The sequence below is a fragment of the Delphinus delphis genome, chromosome 2 (assembly GCF_949987515.2).
Source record: "Delphinus delphis chromosome 2, mDelDel1.2, whole genome shotgun sequence".
Classification (NCBI taxonomy): Eukaryota; Metazoa; Chordata; class Mammalia; order Artiodactyla; family Delphinidae; genus Delphinus; species Delphinus delphis.
In genome coordinates this window covers 88,364,383-88,387,444 of record NC_082684.1, presented here as the reverse complement: position 1 = coordinate 88,387,444, position 23,062 = coordinate 88,364,383, and the positions used below count along the sequence as shown (strand labels likewise).

The 23,062-nt window shown below is 55.0% G+C and overlaps 1 protein-coding gene across 6 annotated transcripts; it reads left to right on the top strand.

The window, feature by feature from the left end:
- Positions 1-1,821: 1,821 nt before the first annotated feature.
- On the top strand, positions 1,822-21,810 carry SHF (Src homology 2 domain containing F). Of its 6 annotated transcripts, none has more exons than XM_060005161.1 (7): positions 1,822-2,319; positions 11,013-11,154; positions 13,757-13,966; positions 15,380-15,520; positions 16,769-16,940; positions 17,084-17,203; positions 20,887-21,809. In XM_060005161.1, the coding sequence occupies exons 1-7, from the start codon at positions 1,822-1,824 to the stop codon at positions 21,071-21,073; spliced, it is 1,470 nt and encodes a 489-aa protein (XP_059861144.1). In that variant the 3' UTR covers positions 21,074-21,809. The 6 variants fall into 6 exon arrangements, with proteins under 6 accessions (XP_059861144.1, XP_059861143.1, XP_059861145.1 ...); XM_060005160.1 differs by lacking the exon at positions 20,887-21,809 and adding an exon at positions 18,792-19,103; XM_060005162.1 differs by lacking the exon at positions 15,380-15,520 and having other exon boundaries at positions 20,887-21,810.
- The last annotated feature ends 1,252 nt before the right edge of the window (positions 21,811-23,062 follow it).

Here is a 23,062-nt window from a genome sequence, read left to right as displayed (position 1 = left end):
TGTCAGCAGCTTAACTCCATATTTCTTAAACATATGTGGCTTCATTTGACATCTACCATGGTGAGCACTTTACAGTTTTTAAATCCTGTTCCATCATTTCCATCATTTCATATCTATCATTTCCCCTAATCCTCACACAACAGTCATCATGCCCTTTGCAGATACAAGGCAAGTGAAAATCAGTGGCATTGAGTATCTTGCCACTGATCCGCAGAGATCTGGCTACATACAGCCCACAATTATTGTTGTCAGACACCTGGTGATTGAGGAGACCCTCCAATATGCATCAACTGGACAATTCTTCTAGAATTATCTCTATGTCCAGCTTTGATTTGTTAGTCAATTTTTTAAGCTGCACATTTTTACGATGTGCACGTTATTTTTTCTATTATACCTCATGAAACCAGACACAATATCAGATATTTCAGTATCTCCTACAGTCCTGCTACTCAAAGTGTGGTGGGAGGGCCAGCTGCATCTGTATCACCTGGGAGCCTATTGGAACTACACCGGGACCCCATCCCAGCTAGACCTACAGAATCAGAAACTTCAATTTAACAAATTCCCCAGGAGATTCGTGTGCATATCGCAGTTTGGAAAGCACTGTCCTGTAACACCAAAGAATATGCACAAAGCAGAAACTCAACAAATATTTTGAGACCTGGGGCCCTGGGAATCCTAGGGTATTCTCAGTTTTGCCATCACATCTTACACTGCTCCAGCTTTGAGCTCCCTTCCCTGTGGGGCCTCACGTGGCTCTTCGCTCCCCCACAAGACAGATATGAGCCTAAGAGTGAGGGAGACACTGAGGTAGTGCTCAGAGGGATGCTGGTGAGGTGAAGCTGCTACCTTTCCATCAGAGGCAAAAGCAAATGTTGGCGTTGGCCTCAGGGCTACAACATTCCTGGGGAGAAATTGGTTTTATTTCTAAGACAAAAATGCTTGAGCATCCGAGCCTCTGGAGGATAAGGGGTTTATGATAGACAACACTGGAACTGTTTCTAGACTTGATTTATTGACTTGTCTGTTTCTATTCTGTCACTAAGCTGATTGGCAACGCAACCTGGGACTTGAAGGGATTCCTGTGTATATGCTTGCGCTGCCATCAGGGCCGGGTGGGAGGCGTTTGTGCAAGGGCCGTTTGCCTATGAGGAGGGCGTGTGTGGAAACCACTCGGGAGAAGTGGGTGCCTCTAGGGAGATGATTGTCTGTGATGTGAGATGTCTACCTAGAGTGGGTTCGAGTATGTGCACAGAGAGCAGTTGGATGGGAGGAGGTAGGTGGGGCCCCGAAGGCAGCACGCCGGAGCCGGTAGTTCCAGACACATCTTACAGAACAGCCCCTGTCTCGCCCCCACCCCACCCCAGTTTTTCCTCCCAGGATATTATTTCCCAGTTGGGAGGCCTTGGGGAGGGTAAAGGAGGGGCGGAAGGCGCCGGAGGGCCAGGAACCCCGGAGTCCGAAGACTCCCCTCTTGGCGTCTCGCGCGAGGTGGGAGCTGGGGAGGGGGAACAGACGTGCACAGGTGCGTCCCCAGGGGGGCGCGCGTGGCGACACATGGAGGATTCATCCTCAGTGCATCCTCAAGAGTCGCATTCCCTGCCCTAGGGTCGCCACTTCACTTCTCGGTCCACACAGGCTGGAAGCCCCCGCCCGCTCCTCTCCGCCGGGCGGAGGGAGGTCGCCTCCTTTAGGTAGCGGAACCCCGCCCCTCCCTTGTTACTGACGAGCCCCGCCCCCTCTCGCCGCCCCGCCGAGCTCCGCCCCCGCCCCGCCCCCTGCCCGGCCACAGAGCTCCCCACGTTCAGTCTGGCTGGCCTCATGTTACTGAGCGGAGCTACTCCTGCCGGCTCCGGCCCGGGGCCGCGGGCGCAGGGGAGCGCGGGGGGCGGCCCGGCTGGATCGCGCCGGGGCGCCGGAGGTGCGGGAACCGGCCCAGGAGGGGGCGGCAGCGGCGGAGTGGCCAAGTGGCTCCGGGAGCACCTGGGCTTCCGCGGGGGGGGCGGCGGCGGAGGTGGGGGCAAGCCGGCGCCCCCGGAGCCGGACTACCGCCCCCCCGCACCTTCCCCGGCCGCGCCCCCCGCACCTCCCCCGGACATCTTGGCCGCCTACCGACTGCAGAGGGAGCGCGACTTTGAAGACCCTTACTCCGGGGGGCCGTCCGGCTCCGCTGCTCTAGCCACCCCTGCCGTTCCCGGCCCCACGCCGCCCCCGCGCCACGGCTCGCCACCCCACCGCCTTATTCGGGTCGAGACCCCTGGCCCCCCAGCGCCTCCGCCCGAGGAACGGATCTCTGGACCACCCGCCAGCAGCGACAGGGTGAGTGCCACGCCGGTCGGGGGGTTGCAAGGAGGAGAGGTGGTCGGAGGTCTGGCGCTTTCGAGAGGGACAAAGGTGGCCTGACCGGGGCCGGGCCCCTTGGCGTCACGGTTCCTGGCGGACACGATCTTAGTCCCTGACCCCGGGGCTCGGAGCCTTCATCCACCTTTGTTCAGATTCTCGACCTTCTAATTTGGGACGTGCGCCCCAAACTCTGCCTCTTTCCCTTATTATAGCCCCTGAACTAGTGACCCTCCCCCTCCCAATCTCTGCTCTCCTCATCGCAGACCCCGGAGCCTAATCGGGGAGCCTTTTTTCTAACGGGATTTGAGCCCGTTTCTCCCCAGTTTATGGCCTTTCAGTCCTCTGGGAGCAGCAGCTCACTGCCCTTTGATCTCTGACCCCTCCCCCTCAGGGCAGAGCCAGCACCAAGCTCCACTCCTTCTCCTGTTAAAAAAGCCCAAGCATCCTTGGAGGTGCTGAAGCCCCAGGAAGGAGGTGAAGGCTGGGTTTCTCCCTGTGGACACGGCAAGAGCTGGCCTTTGCCTTACCCAGTGGGACTGGAGCCGGGTGGACTGTTGTTCTCAGGAAGCCAGAACAGGCAGCATGCAGCTCTTCACCAAGGATGCTAACCACTGAGGTCCAGGCACGCCCACTCCTGCACTCCTTCCCTTATCCCCCCAGGTATGCGGACAGTCAGTGCTCAGAACCTGTTGCCCAGAAGGGGCTAAGCAACTGAACCCACTCCTCCTCTCCTCTTGGCCTCCTGCTCCCCGGGTCCACTCTGAGGGTGGCTAGAGCTTTTTGTGGACCTGAAGGCTTGGGGTAGAGAGGCGGGCTGGGCATTCACTGTTTCCAAGAACATCCACTGTGGCTCAAAGGCCCCTGGTAGAGAAGACACCCCCTGCCCAACCTCAGTGCGGCCTTATCCCTCCCTGACAGCTGAAAGTCATCCCCAGGTCCCTGTAGTCCTAAATTCTAGGACGATGACTTGGTGGGCTGCCCTAGCTCTATTGTCCCTCTTCACTTACCCCTGGGAGCTTGCTCTGGGGCTGACTCCCCTCTCCTCAGCAGAGAACACAGTTTTCTTTGATTGGAGAGCAAAGTTGCTGTCTGAATCTGTTGGCTCCAGGGCTGAGGCTTTCAGCTGAGAGTGCGCCACTGTTCTGCCTGATTCTTGGGTAAGAGAGATGTGTCAGGGTCAGAGCAGAAGCCTCAGGAATGTGAATTATTTTTCCCCTAGTTCCTGCCATGGGGCATGGCTACCCATCCTGGGCCAGGACTGTTCGCCTGCAGAAGGAGCCTATGCTTTCTTCACACGTCCTTAGGCTCCTCTTCCTAATTTTCCCCGATGGTGGTGGTGGCAGTGAGGCAGAGGGAGCATTAGGCTTTGTTCTTACTATTGATCAGTTAGTCTCCTCCTCCCTGACCACTGCCTGCTGGCATGTGGGCCTGAACTGTCCCTGGCCCTCCTCCTCTCTGTATTGTCTTGGAATGGCCTAACAGGCTGCCCACCAAGCCGTGGGCTCCTCCAGGACAAGGGCCTTATCCTCATATTGTGTCTCCCAAGTGCCTGACACACTGTTTGGCATAAAGAGGAGTGGTGCATAAATATCAATAAGTCCTGAGTGGTGACTCTCCATTGCTAGGGTGACCTGAGGGTCAGAGACTCCCCTAACTAAAGTTCCCCTTGTACACTTCCCCACAGAGACCCCAAGGAAGGGGCTGTGCCCACACAACCATGCAGAAGCCCACAGCCTCTTCTCACCAAGGGCATCCATGCCTCTCCCTGGGTCGTCTCTGTGATCTGTGGGCTGCTCAGACCTTGGGGGCTAAGAGGTATCTGACTCCTTTGTCAGCTGCAGGGACAGGAATGAAATCTAGCAGGATTTCCTAGGAGCCACACAATCTGTGGTTTAATGAGTGTGTGAGAAAGACTCAATATGCCATCTGAGCTGGCCCAAGAGCAGGGATGCTGACCTGGGGGCCCCCACCATTCAGAGAGCAGCTCCACCTCTTCAGGAGCGGAGTTTGGATCTTCTCAGGAAGAGCCCAGACTGGGTACCTGAGCCCCTTAGCCTAAACCCAAGGGTCAGCACCTGCCTGCAGAGCTCACACAGGATTGTGCCTGCTGGATGGTGAGCCGGCCTGGCCCCCGAGGCCCTGCTGAGCTGGTGTTCCTGTCCTGTGTGGCTGCTTTCTCCTTAGTCTCAGCTCCCCCTCCGCTTAGCCCTGCAGGTCCTTTTGGCTTGCTGCTTTTGAGTCTCTTCCTGAGGTGAGATGAGGCTGGGGACCAGGTTTTGCCTTGGGCTGGCTCACTTCTCTCCTTCTGCAGTCCAGCAGCTGGTGCTGGGGGGGTCAGAACCCTCTGAGAGGAGCTGGATCATGAGGTTTGATGAAATGGGTGCAAATGCTTCTGTGATGAGCCAGAGAAATTGAAGGGGAATGAGCCCAGTGGATGTAGGGGCTGGAGAGAATAGGCCTCAGACAGGACCCTGAGAGGCCTGGGGGCTCAGGACCATTAGCCTTCTCCCCGTGCAGGGCTCTGGCTGCTGGCCCACCCTGAGACCCACGGCTGCAGTTGGCAGGGGTGCAAGGGTGGCCATCTGGGCAGGCCTGGCAGGGCAGGTGTGGGAGCAGCAGGCAGGCAGAGCCTCGCCATCTGGCTGCAGGAAGACTCCCTCTTGGTACTGGGCCCTGTCTGGCCATCAGGCTATGCTCTGGCAGAGGGGCTAGAGAGCTGTGCCTTCCCTTGCTTTGCTCCCTTTTCTCAGACCTTCAACAGGAAAAACCTGATCTAATTAGGAAAAGGGGATGGGGATGGGAGAGGGGCCCTGGTTGGATGAAGCTTTGAGTTGCCTCTGACCATCTGCACAGTGTGTCCTTTGCCTCCATCATGCCAAGATACGTGTGTGAGAGAAAGAGACAGAGAATGAGAGAGTGAGAGAGCAAAACAGAGAGACAGAGGTGATGTGATCACTAAGACAGTCAGGCACCCTGTATGAATTGAAACTAGGGTTCTCGTTCTTAGCTCACAGAGGGGCTTCTAGGGTTCAAGAACCTCCAGAAATACTGTGCACATATTTGGGGGCATGAGCATTTTTCTGGGAAAAGGCTCACAGCTCTCAGATTCTCACTGGTGTTTACAGGGCCCGAAATATTAAGAACTTTGAAGAATAGATACTGTACCTCATAGATGGTTTTCACATGGACTTGGATCCTCTGGGCCCAAGTTTGGAAACGAGTCAACAGATAGGCGGGAAGAAGAAAGTGAAGGATACATTCCGGATGTCAGAAGATGAACAAGACATGCCTGCCCTGGGATTAGGAGGGCAGGTAGGGGCCCTCCCTGGCCAGTGTTCATTGAGTGTTTTGAGTATCATTAAGTGACACTGGCCTAGGCGCTGAAAGAGACTCGCCACCTAGAAGACCGAGTCCTTACCTTTTTTGAGTTTGTTTCCTTCTTTGCTTTAATTTTCTTTCATATGACTTGCGCAGAGTCTAGAGGTCTGGTTCGTTTATCTCACACGTGTCCTTGGGTCCCCTGAGGGAGGAAAGGAGGAGGGTTCCGGTCAAGGGATCTGAACTTTGTGGCCTGTGCTGTCGTTGGTGCCACTGCCACTGGTGCTTCGAGGAGGGCTGAGGCCCGCAGGCCAGCCCACCCTATCCACTGCTGCCTCCTCATGCTGCAGCACTCCCTCCCTCTGGAAGACAACTGCGGCTTGTTGGCTTGGGCAGTGACTCAGTGACACCGCAGCCCTGGTGCTCCACCCTTTGGGAGCCAGGAACAGCTGGGACCCTGGGACCCTGGATGGAGCAGCTGGCTGGGGCCCGGGACTTGGAGGGCTACCTGCAGCCTACTCCCGTTGCCCTGGAGAACCAGTGTGATATGATATGAGAGTGGAGGTGGGGCCCAAACCCTGCATACAGTGAGCCTGTGGGGCTTGCAGAGCCTGGGGCTCAGCCGTGTGGCTTCATAGCACCTCAAGGTGCTTCACTCTTTGGGAACTTGTTTTGTGTCTGTCACTGTGAGCTCTTGGAGGATCCAGGAATTTGTCCTTTGTATTTAATAATACAATCGTGGACATTTACTGAGCCTCCACCTTGTATCTAGTACAATTTGAAGCAGCTGATGTGTATTAGACCAGTTGATCCTTACAACAACCCTATGACAAGTATAGGGTTGTTGTAACAACAACCCTATGACAACCCTATGACAAGTCTATGACAAGTTATTATTCCAGCATTACGAAAAGGGAGACTGAAGCACAGCAATGTTGAGTCATGCTTGCAAGGTTTCACAGCTAGTTAGAGAGCTGAGGTTCCCAGCTGGGCAGCCTGACTCCAGACTGGCTGCCAGCTCATGTATGGGACCTTTGCACGGGACCTTTGCACCCGCTGAGAGGAGGCCTGCAGAGAGAGGAAGTATCCACTGAGCATTTGCTAATGAACCAGGGGAAGGAGGCTCTTAAGGAAGGAATGAGGATTGCATTCTGTGCTGAGTTCACCATTTCCTGAATGCTGAAGGCCAGCACTTGCCACCCAATCCCAAAGTGGCCTCGGACATGCCTTATAACGGTCTTAAAAGGTTTGGTAGCATCAATTGCATGTCTGTGATGAATGTTTTACAAGCATGGCATTGCTTTGTTATTAGAAAAGGATAATAACAAATTTGTTTCACGTGAAGGAGTTTCCCTGGCAGATAAAATTGGGAAGGGCATTCTAGTAAGTGGGAACAGAAAGTGCAAAAAGTTCAATCTTGAGGAAGGTAAATATCAATAGTACACCATTTCCCAGACTGACAGACTTTCATTGGAAAAGGGATTTCATGGTTAAATAGTTTGGAGAAATGCTGAATTAAACAAAATTAAGTTAGTCTTTTGGTTGCAGGACTTCTCAGAGCCTTTAACATGCTAAGGTGTATTTTAAATCTACAAATAGAGGAGAGAAGATGCTACATTTCCCAGTTTTTCTAGAAAATCTGTGGCAAGGCAATGAGACTCAGGAGACCTGGGTCTCTGTCTTTCTTGTCTCTGCTACTGCAAGCTGTGCACCCTGGACAAGCACCTGAACTCTGGGGTCTTAATGCCTGAATAAAAGAGATTATCATCACGGCAAACATTTATTGAGCACTGACTCCTCCTTGCCAGCCTCTGGGCCAAGGACTTTTTACATTCATTGTCCTCTACCCAGTCCTATGAGGTAGGTGCTAATACCATCCCCATTCTACAGATTAAAAAACCAGAGGCTTCCAGACATTAAATATAAACTAAAGAAATGGAGAAAAGGGACAGTGGTAGACTTCGGGTACTTTGCAGAGCCCAAGTCCCGTGACATGTGTCTCCTTTGCTCCCCTGGCCTCAAAAGCCCCACGGGTGGGGTCAGAAACTCGTAGCAGGGCCCAGCTGCAGAGTGGAGGGTTCAACCAGATGGTGGGCCTGCCAGCTACCTCAGGAGAGGCCTGGGCAGGAAGGAGAGGCAAGGCCTGACAGCTGCTTTGGGAGGAGCACTGCCCCATTGAACAGGTGCAAGACCAGGGTCCTGGAGGCACCCTGCCACCCTCCTGCAGGAGTGGAGGGAGCCACGGGGCCCTCTGGGCAGAGCTACTTACCTACTAGTTTGGAAATATTTCAGCATTTCAACAGCGTACCAGAGGATGTGCCTAAATATCAGCCCTGGCTTTAGGTGCCTTCCCTGCCAGTTCCTTCCTTCTGCCCTTGAGCCAAAGGCTTTGATCCCTATCAAATGTGGATTCTCCTGACAGGCTGCTCCTACAGCCCCTACTGGTCGGTCAGGTCAGAGTTAGGATGAATAGGGATCTGAGAGTCTGTGTCACTCCAGAAGATGGAGTCTGGGTGGAAGGAGGCCTTTCGAGCATCCAGTAAATGCGCACTGAGCACCTACTGTGTGCCAGGCCCTGTGATGGATGCCGTATACACAGTGAGCACGGCAGAGTCAGGTAGAGGGCCCATAAACAAAGTAAATCATGATAGAGCAAAGGTGTCAGAAGCCTACAGGGGCAGCTTCCCCACACGGAGCAGTTTTGCCTCTTCACGTGACCTAGAAGCCACTGGGAAAGCAGGTCTGGTCTCTGACACGTCCTCTATGTCCAGGTCGGGTGCCCCAGCAGGTGTCTCTGCTGCTGCTCCCGACCCGGCCCCGTGGGTGGCTTCTCTAGGCGCCCCAGCCCAGGGCGGAGGCCAGGGCTTCCTGGAGCAGGGTGTGGAGCCAGGAATGGAACAGAGGAGCCATTGAGCTGCCCACAGAGCTGCCACCTGGGTGCCCATGGGCCCCGAGCTGCCACGACTGGCCCAGGACTCCAGTGGGAAGGGCGTTGCCTGCAGCTCTGACTGGGCTTGCTAAGGGAAGGCAAGGGGGGCTCTGTGGAGTTGGGGAGGGGGGGGGGCCTGGGGCTTGGGCCAGGTGCTTCTACTTATTGAGCAGCTTCCAGGGACTCATACGCCGTGTTTGACTCCCCAGCCAGATTCATGCTTCCTCCTCTCCTGAATGAACAAGGAAAAGTGCTCCCTTTGTCCATTCTTCCTTCCTCTTTTATATGAACTGATTTAACAGATATTTACTGAGCACTTTTAGGTATTGGGAATTTAGCAATGAACGTGGTTCCTGCCTTCAGGAAGTTCACAGTCTGCAGGAAGACAGATAATAAAACAAGTATTTACTGCACAGTGTGCTGATAGCCCAGCACAGAGGCCCTAACCAGACCTGGAGGGAGAATGGAAGGCTTTCTAAAGAAAAATAATCTGATCCAGGTAAAGGGAAAGCCTTTGAGAGAAGAAAGAGATTATAGAGCTTTCAGGTAACAAAGTAACCTGGGGTGGGCAGAGAGAACCCAAAGAGCAAAGTGGAATCTTTAAATCCCTTTAACTTGGACTTGTTCTTTTGGCACTGGAGAGCCATTGCAAGGTTTAAGGATAGCACATTTGTTGATCCAGTTACTGTTAAGTAGCTGCCACTTATGAGTGTAAGGCTGGGTGCCGACCTGGGTGGGTACCCAATGGGCTGGCTCCAGAGCCCCTTGGTCAGGTGGGTGAGACTGTGGGTGCCCGTTGGCCTGGGGTGAAGCAGCTCGGGGTAGGAGTGGATTCCTTTTCTGCACTTCCTGCAGGAAGGGGGACTCGCAGAGCGGGGGGCGGGGGGCGCTGTAATGGGAAATAGGCAGTGATCTAGCAGTAACATTTTTCTAGTGCCCACTGTGAACCAGGTGCTTACTGGAGCTGGAGGGACAGAAGTGACAAGGAGCCCCAGGCCAGTGGATGGTCTGGTGGAGGTGATGGGATGATCTGAGATGGTGGTCTTCTCAGAAGCAGACAGAGATTCGAGGGAGGTAAAGGAGCTGGGGGTCTTGACTGGAACAAGGTGAAACGAGTAGGAGCTGAAGAACCGATGCATGAGATGGTAGGAGCTGTTGGGACACTCTTGAGACCCCTAGAGGGGCCAGTGGGGGTTCAAGGAACATGCAGAAGGGGGCTCTGAGGTGGGAAGTTTTCTTTCTCCATTTCCGCCTTGGTAGGGGTCCCAGGTCCTGTAACCCAGGACAGGTGGTCATCCCCACAGCCTCCCTGCCCAACTGTCTCCCACAGTCCTGATCTGGACCAGAACCAAAGCCTAGACCGAGAATAGGGGAAAGGCAGGAGTGGCCCCTTCCCCATGCCACAGGCCCCAGAGCTACCTCTTGTCAACGCCTGGCAACCGGGTGTGCAGTGTTCTCCTGCCCCAAGGTGCAGTTAGCGTGCGGCAGGCTGTGCTCTGTCTCTGCCTCAGCAGGTCCCCCCAAGCCTGTGCCCAGCTTGGAGAAAGGCTTTCTTGTCCTCAGCTGTGCCCCACCCCGAGCACCTTAAGCTCCTCTGCAGGGTGTGCGGCTTGCAGCCTGGGATGAGGAGGGCCAAGACCATACCTTTCCTGTCCCTGTCCTCCAAGAGACTGGGGCATTTCAGCAGAGCCCAAACCCTGGCTTTCTCAGGGCTATCCCAAGGTGGTCTCTCTCCCAGGACAGCCAAGATGCCCAGTGGTAGCAGGCTGGCAGCATGATTTTGCACAAAGGGCACAGGTTCCAATCCTGGTTTCTCCACTTATGTGGAATGGACTTGGGCGTGTTGTTCCCTACCTGCCCTGAGCCTCCATTTCCTTAAAATGGGGATAATAATTCCCACATGACATTGTGAAGGATGTTGTGAGGATAAACCAGTGAACTGTGGCATAAACTCAGTATCTTCCTTGAAGGTCAGCAAATACTTATTTGTTTAGCATCTGGGAATGCAATGCTAGGCATGGACCAAGCTAATCCCCCAGTTGCCTACTGTTCCCTGCTTATTCTTTGAACTCCAGCACCTTTATAACCAGGTCTCTGAATTAATTCCCTCTGTTAGGCCACCTGGTATAGGCTCTGGTCCTGCCTGGACCCTGAATGAGGCAGGCCTTAAAGCCCAGAGCCTCATCCTGTCCATTTAGCCTAGGGAATGGGCCAGAGGCACAAAATTAACAGAAAAGAAAGATGTACCATTCTGTTGGCAGCCTAGTGGGGACCCCTGCAAAGGAACAGCCAGAGCTTCTCCCCATCCAAGCTCCTGGGCACCCTGCCCAGGACCCTTGCTCCCATGGACAGAGCATCCTGGGGAGAAGCAGAGCTGTCTCTCAGACGTCTGAAGCTTGCTCCCCTCACTCTCTTCCCAAAGCTAGCAATTCTAGAAGACTATGCGGATCCGTTTGATGTTCAGGAGACTGGTGAAGGCCCAATAGGAGCTTCAGGAGCCCCAGAGAAGGTCCCCGAGAATGACGGTTACATGGAGCCCTATGAGGCCCAAAAGATGATGGCCGGTGAGTGGTGGAGTTTGGGGTGGGGGTGGGGTTGGGGGTTGCTCCCTGAGGCTTGAGTATCTGCAGAACAGGCTCTGGGACCCACAAGTCTAAGGACTGATTCCTTGGTCCCTAGAAAATATGGAGAAAGCCTTTGCTGGGTCTTTGGGGAGGGTGGCCATTGTCTTCAAGATAGTCATTTTGGAGAAGAAGCTGGGACTTGTGGTGCCTGAGACGTGAGGTGCTAGAGAAGGCCATACAACCAAAGGGCAGACAACAGAAGCATTTGGGATAGTCACGAATGACAAGCTAGTGGTGTGGGCTGGGGGTCATTGATCCCAAGAAGAGAATCACTAGCTTTAGGGAAGGTGATGGGTCTGAAATGATGGGACCTCGAAGCGAACATCTATGGCAATTGGAAACACATGACTAGAAATGCAGATGCAATGCACATGAGATTGGGCAAGTAGTTCAAGGAGTGAGGGCAGGGAGAAGTGAATGAGACCTGGCCCTGGGGAACAGAGGTCAAGAAAGCATCCAGGGAAAGGGAACAATGTGGGTGATCAGAGAGGAGGACAGGGGTGCATCAGTGTAAGCCAAGGCCCCAGGGAGGCATGAGAGGAAGGTTTGTTCAGGGGCAAATAATCTTAGTGCTGGGCATACAGGAGAGCTAAAATGAGAGAGGCCAAGAGGGGGTAGTGCAGGTCTTGAAGGCTCAAATGAGGCATTTGGACTTGCTCCAAACATGGGAAGGGAGCCATTATGGATTCTTGAGCAAGAAAGGAACAGGATGAATGTGGCATTTTTAGAGGATTACTGAGGCTTTGGTGTACAGAACACACTAGAAGAACTGGGCATCAGAAAGATGAGTTGGGGGGCTTCCCTGGTGGCACAGTGGTTAAGAATCCGCCTGCCAATTCAGGGGACACAGGTTCGAGCCCTCGTCTGGGAAGATCCCACGTGCCGCGGAGCAACTAAGCCCGCGCACCACAACTACTGAGCCTGCGCTCTAGAGCCCGTGAGCCACAACTACTGAGCCTGCGTTCTAGAGCCCGTGAGCCACAACTACTGAAGCCCACGCACCTAGAGCCTGTGCTCTGCAACAAGAAAAGCCACTGCAATGAGAAGCCCGCACACTGCAACGAAGAGTAGCCACCACTCGCCGCAACTAAAGAAAGCCCGTGTACATAGACCCAACTCAGCCAATAAATATATAAATTAATTAAAAAATAAGAAAGATGAGTTAGTAGGCTATCGTGGAAATTGTTGAGGCTTTAAGGGACCAATAATTAACACCCCTTTCTTCCCCTCTGAGCTTGGAAATAACTGAGGAATAGGATTAAGGAAACAGATGGAGATAGCAATGCCAGCTTTATTACTGATAAAGTTGACTGGAGAACATTACTTAGCTATGTCACCAGAATGACATAGCTAAGAATACTTCACCACAGAATTAAACTTGCCTACTCAGGCTTGGGCAACTCAGGACAGCTATAGGCCCCTGCACAGGGGCAGGAGGAGAAAGAACCAGAATGTTCTCTCTCTGCAAGTAGGCAAATCTGGGAAAGAAAGGAAGCTTCCACTGGCCAATCAGATAAGCTGTTCTCCCTCCCTGGGAGAGGTGGGTGAGGGAGCAGAGAGCAGTAGGGAGTGTCATTCCATGGAGCCCCTGAAACATAAGCCTGTAGATTGGAGGTTCACCCTAGCAGTAATCTAGACGTGAAGAGTTGAGGGGGAGAGTCATCAGGTATTGGCACTGAACACATGGGATTCAGAGAATGAAGGAGGGCCAGGACCAAGGAGAGCAGTGTAGTAGACAGAAATGGAGAAAGTGAGAGGGCGGCTACTGTATTTAGATGAGAAGGGTGTAGACCCCCAGGACATCCATGAGTGTCGTGGAATTGTATGTGAAAATTCGCACATTTTTCTGGGGAGTAGCTCCATAGCTTTTATCAGATTTTCACTGGGTCAGTGATCCCCAAAAGAGGATCACAGAACAGACTAGAAGAATTTTGGGAGAAAGCAGTGAGTTTGAAACATCAAAGTGAAACATTTTTATGGCAGTTGGAAACATATAGATGCAAAGGGTGCCATGAGACTGGAGAGTGAGAGCAGGGAGAAATGAATAAGATTTGGCCCTGGCGGACAGAGACCAAGAGAGGATCCAGGGAAAGAGACCAAACGGGGGTGATGGGAGAGGAGGACAGTCCATGAAAATGACTTGTCCAAAGGGGACAGTTTCAAGGAGGGGGTGGTCAGCAGTACCTGAGCAACAAAGAAGGATTTTCTGATTGCAAAATGACATAACTTGGGACACAAGGAAATAAATGGATCTAAGTAGCAAGGAGATGGACCCTGCCTCAGTTTCCTAAATGTGTAAGCCTCAGCTCCCCAGCCCTTGTTGGCCATTGCAGGATCTTTTCTCTGCCCCTGCCTCTGTTGGGTCCCATGGTTTTGGAACCCTAGAGGTGTTCTGAGGGTGAGGGACCCCAGATGTGTGGTCACTGGGCTCCCCCCACAGCCAGCATCTCCTCTGAAGGCTTGTAGCTGGGGAGTGCTACTGGGGGCGCTGAGCCAGGCAGCCAGGACTGCTCACACCTTCCCTCCTGCCTTGCCCTGGCAGAGATCCGGGGCTCCAAGGAAACAGCAGCTCAGCCCTTGCCTCTGTATGACACGCCCTATGAGCCAGAGGAGGAGGAGGGGGCCACCCCGGAAGGTGAGGGGGCCTCCTGGCCCCGGGAGTCCCGCCTGCCAGAGGATGATGAGAGGCCCCCTGAGGAGTATGACCAGCCCTGGGAGTGGAAGAAGGAGCGGATTTCCAAAGCCTTTGCAGGTGAGTCCTGGGTGGAGAGGGCAGGTCTGCTGAGGCCTCTGAGCAGCTTTCCAGGCTCAGGGGGATGGGAGGAGTGGACTTGGGGTGGGGGTGGGGGGCAGGAGCTGGGCTCAAGGGAAGTGCAGTTGAGTTGCACCATGGAGAGTGGTGAGTTGGGCGGTGTGGACACAGAACTGTGTGCAGGGTCGGGGATGACTCCCTGCATCACCACCTCTCAGAGGCCAAGAGGCTTGAGCCACTTCCATCTTTTGGGAGGCGGTGTATACTTAAAAATAAAGAAATTCCAAACAAAATGATAAAACTTGTGGCATATGTTAAATACGTACACGTAACAAAGGAAAGCACTGACACTCCAGACAGTGAAAACCCACTGTGTGTATAGCCTAGCCCCAAGGGTATTTCTCAGGAGCAGGAACCAGTGGGGAGAGGGAGAAATCATCAGGTTTCTCCTGTACCAAGCACCCCCAGTGTCCATCCCAGGCCCGGAGTCCAACATAGAGAGGGCCTGAGTGGGTGATACAAGAGCCTGGTACAAGAGCCTTGTTCAGTGAGAACATAAAGGACTTCAGTGCTGTTAGACCTCATTCCTACTCCCATGTCTTCCTCAGCCCTCCTTGGGCAAGGAGCTCATCCTGGAGCTGGACCCGGCTCTCCACTCTGTCCTCCCCACCCCGGCAGCCAGACTGGGAAACCACAGGTTCCTAATTTGTTTCCCGTAAAGCGTGCACCATTGAGGATGGGCCGTTTATCTCCCGAAGTCTCCTTGGAGAATCAATACTGTTTGAGTTGCTTAATGGGAAAATCTATGCTCCTCATTAGGAAACCTGTTAGCAGTCCTGCAGCGCCAGTGGCATGGCTCTCCTAATTGTCAAGGCTCAGGATTGAGGGTGTGGTGGGTAAATTTCAATAAAACATCTGCTCTGGCTTCTGAGTTTTCCTGACAGCCTGAGGCTGGGCTGTCTCGGTCTGGCTGCCCATGAGTTCCCAGGCTGCAGGCGAAAGGGGGAAGGGAGGCAAGGTGGGGTGTGCCAGGATGCTGTGTGGGTGTCCAGGTATGAGGCTGGGGAGTACGGGCAGCTCCTGGTCATGCTTTTCCCTCCCTTCCTGGGCCCTTTGGGCCCTGGAGGCTTGTAAGAGGTCAAATAAAGGGGACCTGTGGGGCTGGCAGAGCAAGACCCTGTGTCTGGCTGTTTGCTCCTGGAGCCTCCCACCTGCCATGGTGCGGTCAGTGTGGCTCCGCCCAGTCCTCTGAGAGTCCTGTTCTTCCCTCAGAAGCTGCCCCTGCCTCTGCTCTGACCCTCCTCCTTTCTAGGCTGTCCTGTGTCCTGGCTCTGGGTTTTGGTGTCTCAATCTCTGCCTCTCTCTGTCTCTGTCCCTGTCTGTCTCTCTTCTCCCTGCTGCTACTGGCTCCAGTTGACATTAAGGTCATCAAAGACCTACCTTGGCCTCCACCGGTGGGACAGCTGGACAGCAGCCCCTCCCTTCCCGACGGGGACAGGGACATCTCCGGTCCAGCCTCACCCCTCCCTGAGTCCAGCCTGGAGGATGGCAGCGGTGGGTCCTTTGGGGGCTTCTGGCCAGGGTGATGTGTCCTCTCAGCCCTCAGGCCCTGTGGATTGGGTTGGAGAAGCAGAGAGGTGGGGCAGAGTTCAGAGAACCCAGGAGGAATCCCTCTCGCCCTGGAGGAAGATGGAAGGGACAAAGTACACGTTCCTCCCTCCCCTAAAGGGGTGGGGAAGGTATCTCCTGAGGGAGGCCCCTTCCAAATATCTTTCCCCCCCATGCCATAAAAATCCATTATTCTAAAGTCAGTCTTTTGGGCAGAGCTCTGCCTGACCAGATCCCTCAGCAGTGCAAATAACGCCTGAGGCAGGGGTGATGCTAGCACAGGAAGTTAAAGGAAAGGTTTGATCTTTGTATCTGGTGACTGGAAAGACAATGAGGGCTTGAAAGTGCTAGGCGGAGAAAAAAGACACTGAACACTTCATCTACTTTCAGTTTTACCCAGAATGGGCAGCCAGGGATGTGCTTGCATCTGTGCATACGCACACCTGCATGAGCACCTGTTTGTGCATTTGTGCGTGGGTGTGAGTGGGTATTTTGTAAATACAGGCTGAAGGAGGGTCTCTGTCATCTGTGCATGTGTGCTCGTGCCCATTTGGCTCACTGGCTTCAGCCCTCCCTGGGCAGGCTCAGCGGTCATGCCTGTCCCAGTCTGGGAGGCCAGAGCTGCCTCTGCTGGGCTTCTGTGGGTGGGGGAGGGGAGCCTGTGGGCCGCGACCTTGGGGGCGGGGGAGGGGCTGGCTGGCTGGCGGCTTTGGGCAGGATTAGCCTGTCAGGATGGCACCAAGGGGAGTCAGATAATTGTTCTCAGATCGATAAGTCATTTCTACAGAACGGCTTGGCAGGGTGATTTGGAGAACGGTAATGAACTCTTGAGGAGGAGAAAGAAACAATATTATCAGCACTGAAGCCACCCTGAGGGGGATGGAATAAGGGAAGGCAGTCAGCTCCTCCAGAGGGAGGAGCTTAAGTGGTTTCTCGTGTTGCTGTCTTCCCTCTCCTGCCATGGTGTGGGTACTGGGAGGCCCTGTGGCACAGGAGAGCTGAGCCCGCCCCCGCCCCACCCAGGGATGGACCTAGGATACTGTCCCTAGAGCTGGTCAGGCTCATGAGCACGCCCCACCCTTCCAGAGCATTCCTTTGCCCCCTTTTGGCTGGAAATGGGGATGGAGCACTGGCTAGTCTATAGGGCTCTATCTCTAGGGTCCTCAGAGTCTATGACTGGTATGTCCCCCACAGCCCAGTTTGAAGGATCTGAGAAGAGCTGCCTGTCACCTGGCCGGGAGGAGAAGGGGCGGCTCCCTCCCCGACTCTCTGCAGGGAACCCCAAGTCAGCCAAGTCCCTAAGCGTGGAGCCCAGCAGCCCCCTGGGGGAGTGGACAGACCCAGCACTGCCTCTGGAAAACCAGGTGTGAGTGTCTGTGTCCAGCTGGGGACTCTCCCCTCCCTTCCCCTCCTGGCACTGGCTTGCCTGCAGGGGACACCCAGAATGGGTGGGCCTGGACAGCGAGGGACCCAGCAGAGATGCCCCCCCTTCCTCTCTCTTGTCCTCAGCTGGTACCACGGGGCCATCAGTCGAACAGATGCCGAGAACCTGCTCCGGCTGTGCAAAGAGGCCAGCTACCTGGTGCGCAACAGTGAGACCAGCAAGAACGACTTCTCCCTGTCCCTCAAGTGAGTGGGGCCTGCTGGCTGGTGGCTTCAGGCAGAGTGAGCCTGTCAGGATGACTCCAAGGGGAATCGGTGGGAGGATAACCAGCAGGACAGGAGGAGCCGCCAGTATCTCTCCCGTGCCCAGCCAGGCTGGGGAGAACTTCATCCCCTGTGAACATGTGCCGACTCTGTGCCAAGCCCTGGGCATCTGGAGAGGTCTGAGGCTCAGCCCCGGCTCCCAGGGAGCGCAGAGTCCATTGGGGGAAGCAGTCAAGCTATAGAGTGCAGCTTAGAAGGGTTCTGTCACTTTCTAGCTCTGTGGCCTGGGGCCCCCTTAACCTCTCTGGGCCTCAGTTTCCTTATAAAATGGGGGAATAATCATATCTGACTTACAGGGAAGGATTAAATGAAATAAGCACTTAGCATAGTGCCAAGTGCTTAATGAATTATCACTATCATCATTATTAACGGAAGCCCAAGATGTTCTACAAGTACAGGCGAGGAGATAGGAACTTTGCCTGTGGGACTCAACAGGGTGAGATGGAGGCTGGGTGCTGGGAGGAGGATGGAGCAGTGGACACAAAGCTGTTCTTGTTCACTCTGAAGAAGAGGGCAGAAGGTCTGGGTGCTAGCGGCTGACAACTGGGCTTTAAAGGGTCCTGGAAGAGGCAGGGGAGGCAGGGCTCCTCCTCCTCCTCCTTAGCCTTCCACTCTGGGCACAGAAACAGAGACCAGCATCAGCCTCCCAGGTTCTACTGGCAGGATGGCTAGTCCTCTCCTCAGTACCTAGGAGCTCTGCCTGGTAGAACCTGCACCCCACAGAGCAGCCTGTCAGAGTGCTGTGTCCATTCACATCCCCCATCATTACTGGGGCATCTGTACCACTTCCTGTCACATCTTCTAGGGGGCATTAGAGTACAGGTACACCCCCACTTCAGACATATCCAATATATGGAAATTTGGGAGTATTAAACAGATACACTGGAGGATAATTATTCAACTTCACTGCAAGATAATGGAAAAAATGCCAGACTATAGTCAGATAACCTGAATTTCATTCTTGCTTTTAATAAAACTAGCTGTGTGGGGCTTCCCTGGTGGCACAGTGGTTGAGAGTCCGCCTGCTGATGCAGGGGACACGGGTTCGTGCCCCAGTCTGGGAAGATCCCACATGCCGTGGAGCGGCTAGGCCCGTGAGCCATGGCCACTGAGCCTGCGCGTCCGGAGCCTGTGCTCCGCAACGGGAGAGGCCACAACAGTGAGAGGCCCGCGTACCGCAAAAAAAAAAAAAAAAAAAAAAAAACTAGCTGTGTGACCTTAGCCAAATCACTTAACCTCTCTGGACCTCGGTTTCTACCTTTGCAAAATATGTCAATGGATACCTCTTAGGTTTCTTCCATCTCTTATGCTGGGGGAGTCTGCAAATTATAACATCAAAGGAGCATTTAGGAAAAATTCATTTGTCAGAAATTTGATCTACATAACTTCAGAATGTGTATTGCTTTAAAAATTATAGTTAAGATTCATAGAGCATCTACTATGTGCCAAGCAGCATACATACCATCTCCAAACCAGCTACCGTCCTGCAAGATCAATCTCTTTTTTATAGAAAGAAAATCGATTCAAAGAGGTATGTGACTTGCTCAAGGCCACCAGCTAATAAAGTGCCCAGAGCAGGATCTGAACCTAGCTCAGGCCAACTCCAAGAACCACACTGTTCCATTACACAGCTCCACCCCCCATCAAGTATGGTATGGTCCAAGGCAAGAAGAGACACGAGCAGAGCAGAGCAGAGCAGAGCCTGGGCCCTGCCTTATCCTGAGGAGTGAAAGGGGGAGGCTGGCCTGGACACCGCTCCAGCCCAGGCTGATCAGGCCCTGCCAGCATCTGTCTGCCAGAGCCTCGTTTACATATAAATGGCTTCTCTGAAATACAATTATGGTTTCTCTTCTCTCTGTAATGGAAGGGCTTTCACTGGTAATTAAACAGCTTCCTCCAAAAGCCATGCCAGCCCTAGCCCTGCTGCCCAGCTAGTCCCACCTCAGTTCCCTGAGGGTCAGGCAAGGGCTCTGCTGTGTCTTAATGGACCCTTGGGACTTCGTCCCAGGAGGTCAGTTATCCAGGTGTGGAGGCTGAGCGCTCAGCTGCCAACTCAGTTCTCTGGCCACTTGTTGCCCTTCTTGGCCAGATCTGTCCCTGAAGGAGAAGATACAATGTACAGTTTTCAGGAGAGGGGATTCTGTCAAGTGGACTGTGGGGAGGGGCTGTCCCCAAACTGCGGAAGCACAGGGCCTACCCTGATGCCCATAGCCTTGGGTCTGGGTTTTGGCATAGGGCAGACAGGGGAGGGCAACCACTCACTGCCTCCCCTCTCTACTGCCCCAGGGGCTGTATGTGTTCCTCAGGCCCTTTGCTCTTTTCCCCAGGGCCTGCGTGGTCACTGTCAACTTCAGCCGTTATCTCAGCCCTGCAGATGAAGGATGGTCCCACACCCTGACACACATGCCCAGGCTTTAGGGAACTGTACCCTGGGGGCGGGGGAGGGAAGGATGGTGTAAAGGGCCTGTTTTTTTCCTCCCATCCCTTTCCTCTTTAGTCTCCCCACTCTCTGTGCTTTCTCACTTGTGGCCCTAGTGAAATGGGACCAGTCAGAGCCCTCTTTGTATACAGACAGGGGAAGCAAGTGAGGGGGTTTGCCAGCCTCACCTCTCAAGGGTGGCAAACCTCACAAGGAGGCAGCCCCCTCCCCAGTCCTACCTCCCACACCAGCTTCTGAGCCCGGCTTCTTGTCCCCAGGTAAGCTCTGACCGGCAGAAACAAGTACTCGGGCTTCAGGGCTCTCCCAAGCATGGTTTCCCCATTGCCTGTTTGGAGTTTCAGACCTGGGGCCTGGCCTACGAGGCCTGTGGTAGTTTGAACAGTGTTCTTGCTGGGAGCTGGCCAGAGCTCTGAGCAGCAGGGTCCTTGTCTTGTGGGCAGAGCTGGGCACTGATGCTGATTTCCTGGATTGTGGTGGGGAGATGGGAGACGCAGTGGAGCATGTCCTCTCTGAGGGAGGGGATGGAGCTGCAGCCTCACAGATGATGTCAGCCCAGGCAGAAGAGCTGGATAGATGAGCTGGGGGATTGGCCCAAGGCCCAGTTAGCAGGAGGGTGAAGGGCTGTCCCCAGGACAAGGCAGCTGAGTATTCCCAGATTTGGGGGTGATGTCCAGCTCCCTCTCTCCCCTAGTCTGTGCAAGAGAGCCCCAACCAAGATTCGCCTGGTTGGTTGTCGCATGTGTCCACCCACTGTCCTGCCAAGGGTGTCTGTGTTCACGAGGCACCAAGAGCTCCCCCCACACAGATGTCCTCCCCCACAGCTCAAGGAGGGGGAGGGTAAACTGGCCCTGGTCACATAGGCTGGGGGAGGTGCATAGGCTGAGGCAGGAGCGACTGGATCCCTGGGTTGGGGGGTGGTGCTGATAGCTTGTTTCCACCTGCATATTCTTGGCACACCCAGTGCCCTCACCACAAAGCCAGTACCTACTGCTGCCTACTTACAAAATCCCCTACATCCCCTCCCTGCTTGCTGGACTGACCTCCACCTTCCCTAGTTGCCTCCACTCTCAGCTGGCTTGGAACAACCATGTTTGCAGCGGGTGGTGGGGTGGTAACGATGACTGGAGAGGGCCCCACTCACCAGGGTCTCCCCTCCTCTTCCCAGGAGCAGTCAGGGCTTCATGCACATGAAGCTGTCCCGGACCAAGGAACACAAGTATGTGCTGGGCCAGAACAGCCCGCCCTTCAGCAGCGTCCCTGAAATCGTGCACCACTACGCCAGCCGCAAGCTGCCCATTAAGGGGGCCGAGCACATGTCCCTGCTCTACCCCGTGGCCATCCGGACTCTGTAGGTGTGAGGCCTGGGCATTGTGACAGATCTGGACCCAGCCCTGTGCTCATCCCCTGGCTGAGGGCTGTGGCCCTTCCTGGGCCACATGATCTCTCAAACCTTTCTTGGCCCTCTCCCTGGAATCGAGTGGCAGCTGGAGATTCCTTAATTTATTCTAAAGGGAAGGACTACTGGAGCCTTGGAATAAGAGGTGGTCTGGAGCTGAGGATAGAGGACTCCCTGGGGAGAAAGGATAGCCCCTGGAGGAAGGGATTTCAGAATCGCTGATCTCCTGAGGAGTTTAAGATAGACAGCTCCAGCCTCTTTCTTCCCCTAGGGCAGAGGTGGCGACCTCCACCCTCTTTACCCAGGGGTGGAGGGGTGGATTGGGAATGGAGCTGGACGCGGGCCTTCGGGGTGCTCTAACCACCTCTCCGCCTACACCCCCAAACCACCGGCGGGCTCCGCCGGAGTCTGGTGCGGGGCTTCGGGGAGACGGCATTGGGGGTGGGGAAGGAGGGGAAGGGCTCGGCCGGAGGGAACTTGTACAGGCCCGGGGCCGCCCCGGCTCTGGGCCAGAGGCAATAAATAAACCCAGTCCTGCCAGGCACAGCCGCTTCCGCGCCTCCAGCGCCGCAGCTCCCTCCTGCCCCCTCCTCCATCCCCGCCCCGGGCTGACGGGGGAGGGAGTTGAGCGAGCACAGATTCTGTTTATAAATCAGCTCTGGAGCGGACACAGGCGGCTGTGAAAAGCACTTTCGAAGCATCAAGTTCCTTCCTTTGACGAGATGTCAAAACATCCCCCCTCGCCCCCTCCCCGGCTTGGGGCACCAGAGCCGGCCTGCCGCGCGGCGCCCCCTCCCCGCCGCCCCGACGAGCGCGGCTCCCAGAGAGCGCATCTAATTTCCTGCCAACAGCCATTTGTCTGGGAGGAGGGGAGCCACGGAGAGACAAAGAGGCAGCGCGCCAGGCGGGAGGGAGCGGGGCGCCCCTGCCACGCGGAAGCCGCACGCCGGCGGAGGCGGGAAAGCTGGCGGGCCGACTGCGTTTCCTTTCCAGAGGAAGCGGGGGCCTGCCGCGCCTCCCGCGGCCCCGGGCCGATGGGTCCGACCCCGAGACCTGAAGCCGGCAAGCCCGGGCCCAGATCTCCCTCGTGGCTGTGGCGCCTGGCGGGGCCGTCCGCGCGCGCCCCCTGATGGCCGCGCCTCTACCGGAGGGGCCACACCGCCCGCGGCCCTGGCGGCCCCCCAGCCCGCGCCCGCAGCTGGAACCCGCCGAGGCCTGGGGCCCAGTCCCTGGGGAATACCACCGGGCCGCCAGGCGGAGCTGCTTTCAAACCACTCCAGGCCCGCCCTCCCGCTCCCATGAGCAAGCTGAACAGAAGCTCCCAATGACCGATGACCCACTGAACTAACACCCTCGGGACGGCTGCCCAGCCTGAGAGCCTCCTCCAGAACGGATACCTGCAACTCCCAAGCGTGGTGTGAAGCACGGGAATTTGGATTTTCTAATCCAGTGGCTAGTTTCTCGAAATCGAGGATATGTGATCTGACGAATGCAAGAATTCTGTGGGGACAGTGGAAAGGATCACTTGAAATTGAGTCCTGCTTCAAACATTCCATCATAGAGGTTGCCCTATGCTTAAGTAGACTTGGAGGGCATTCGGTTATTTTGCAGATGAGAAAACAGAGGCCCAAAGAGGTTAGGTGATGTGCTCATCAGTCTCCTTGCTGTCATCTCACTACACAGAAGACTCATACAGGCACTCATACAGGTGCTCCACCCTCCCATGGCTCAGAGGACCAGGAGTAACTGAGGTCCTGGGGCAAGCCAGTGAGCTCTGGCTCCCTGTAGACTCCTGCTGTGTCTTGCTACACTGCTCCCTTCTTTGCGCCCAGCCCACCGTCACCAGAAGCCCTCACACCTCCCTCTGCCCCTCCTGACCAGGCCTCAGGAGCCCCACACTAGCCACCCTGAGAGGCCCTCTGTCAGGAAAGGTGCCCCTGAGCAG

Excerpts from the sequence above, each read along its gene's own strand:
- SHF (XM_060005160.1), top strand. The coding sequence starts at position 1,822 with ATGTTACTGAGCGGAGCTACTCCTGCCGGCTCCGGCCCGGGGCCGCGG. Across the intron at positions 2,320-11,012 it reads CACCCGCCAGCAGCGACAGG|CTAGCAATTCTAGAAGACTA; the intron begins GTGAGTGCCACG and ends CTCTTCCCAAAG. Across the intron at positions 17,204-18,791 it reads GACTTCTCCCTGTCCCTCAA|AAAGAAAATCGATTCAAAGA; the intron begins GTGAGTGGGGCC and ends TCTTTTTTATAG.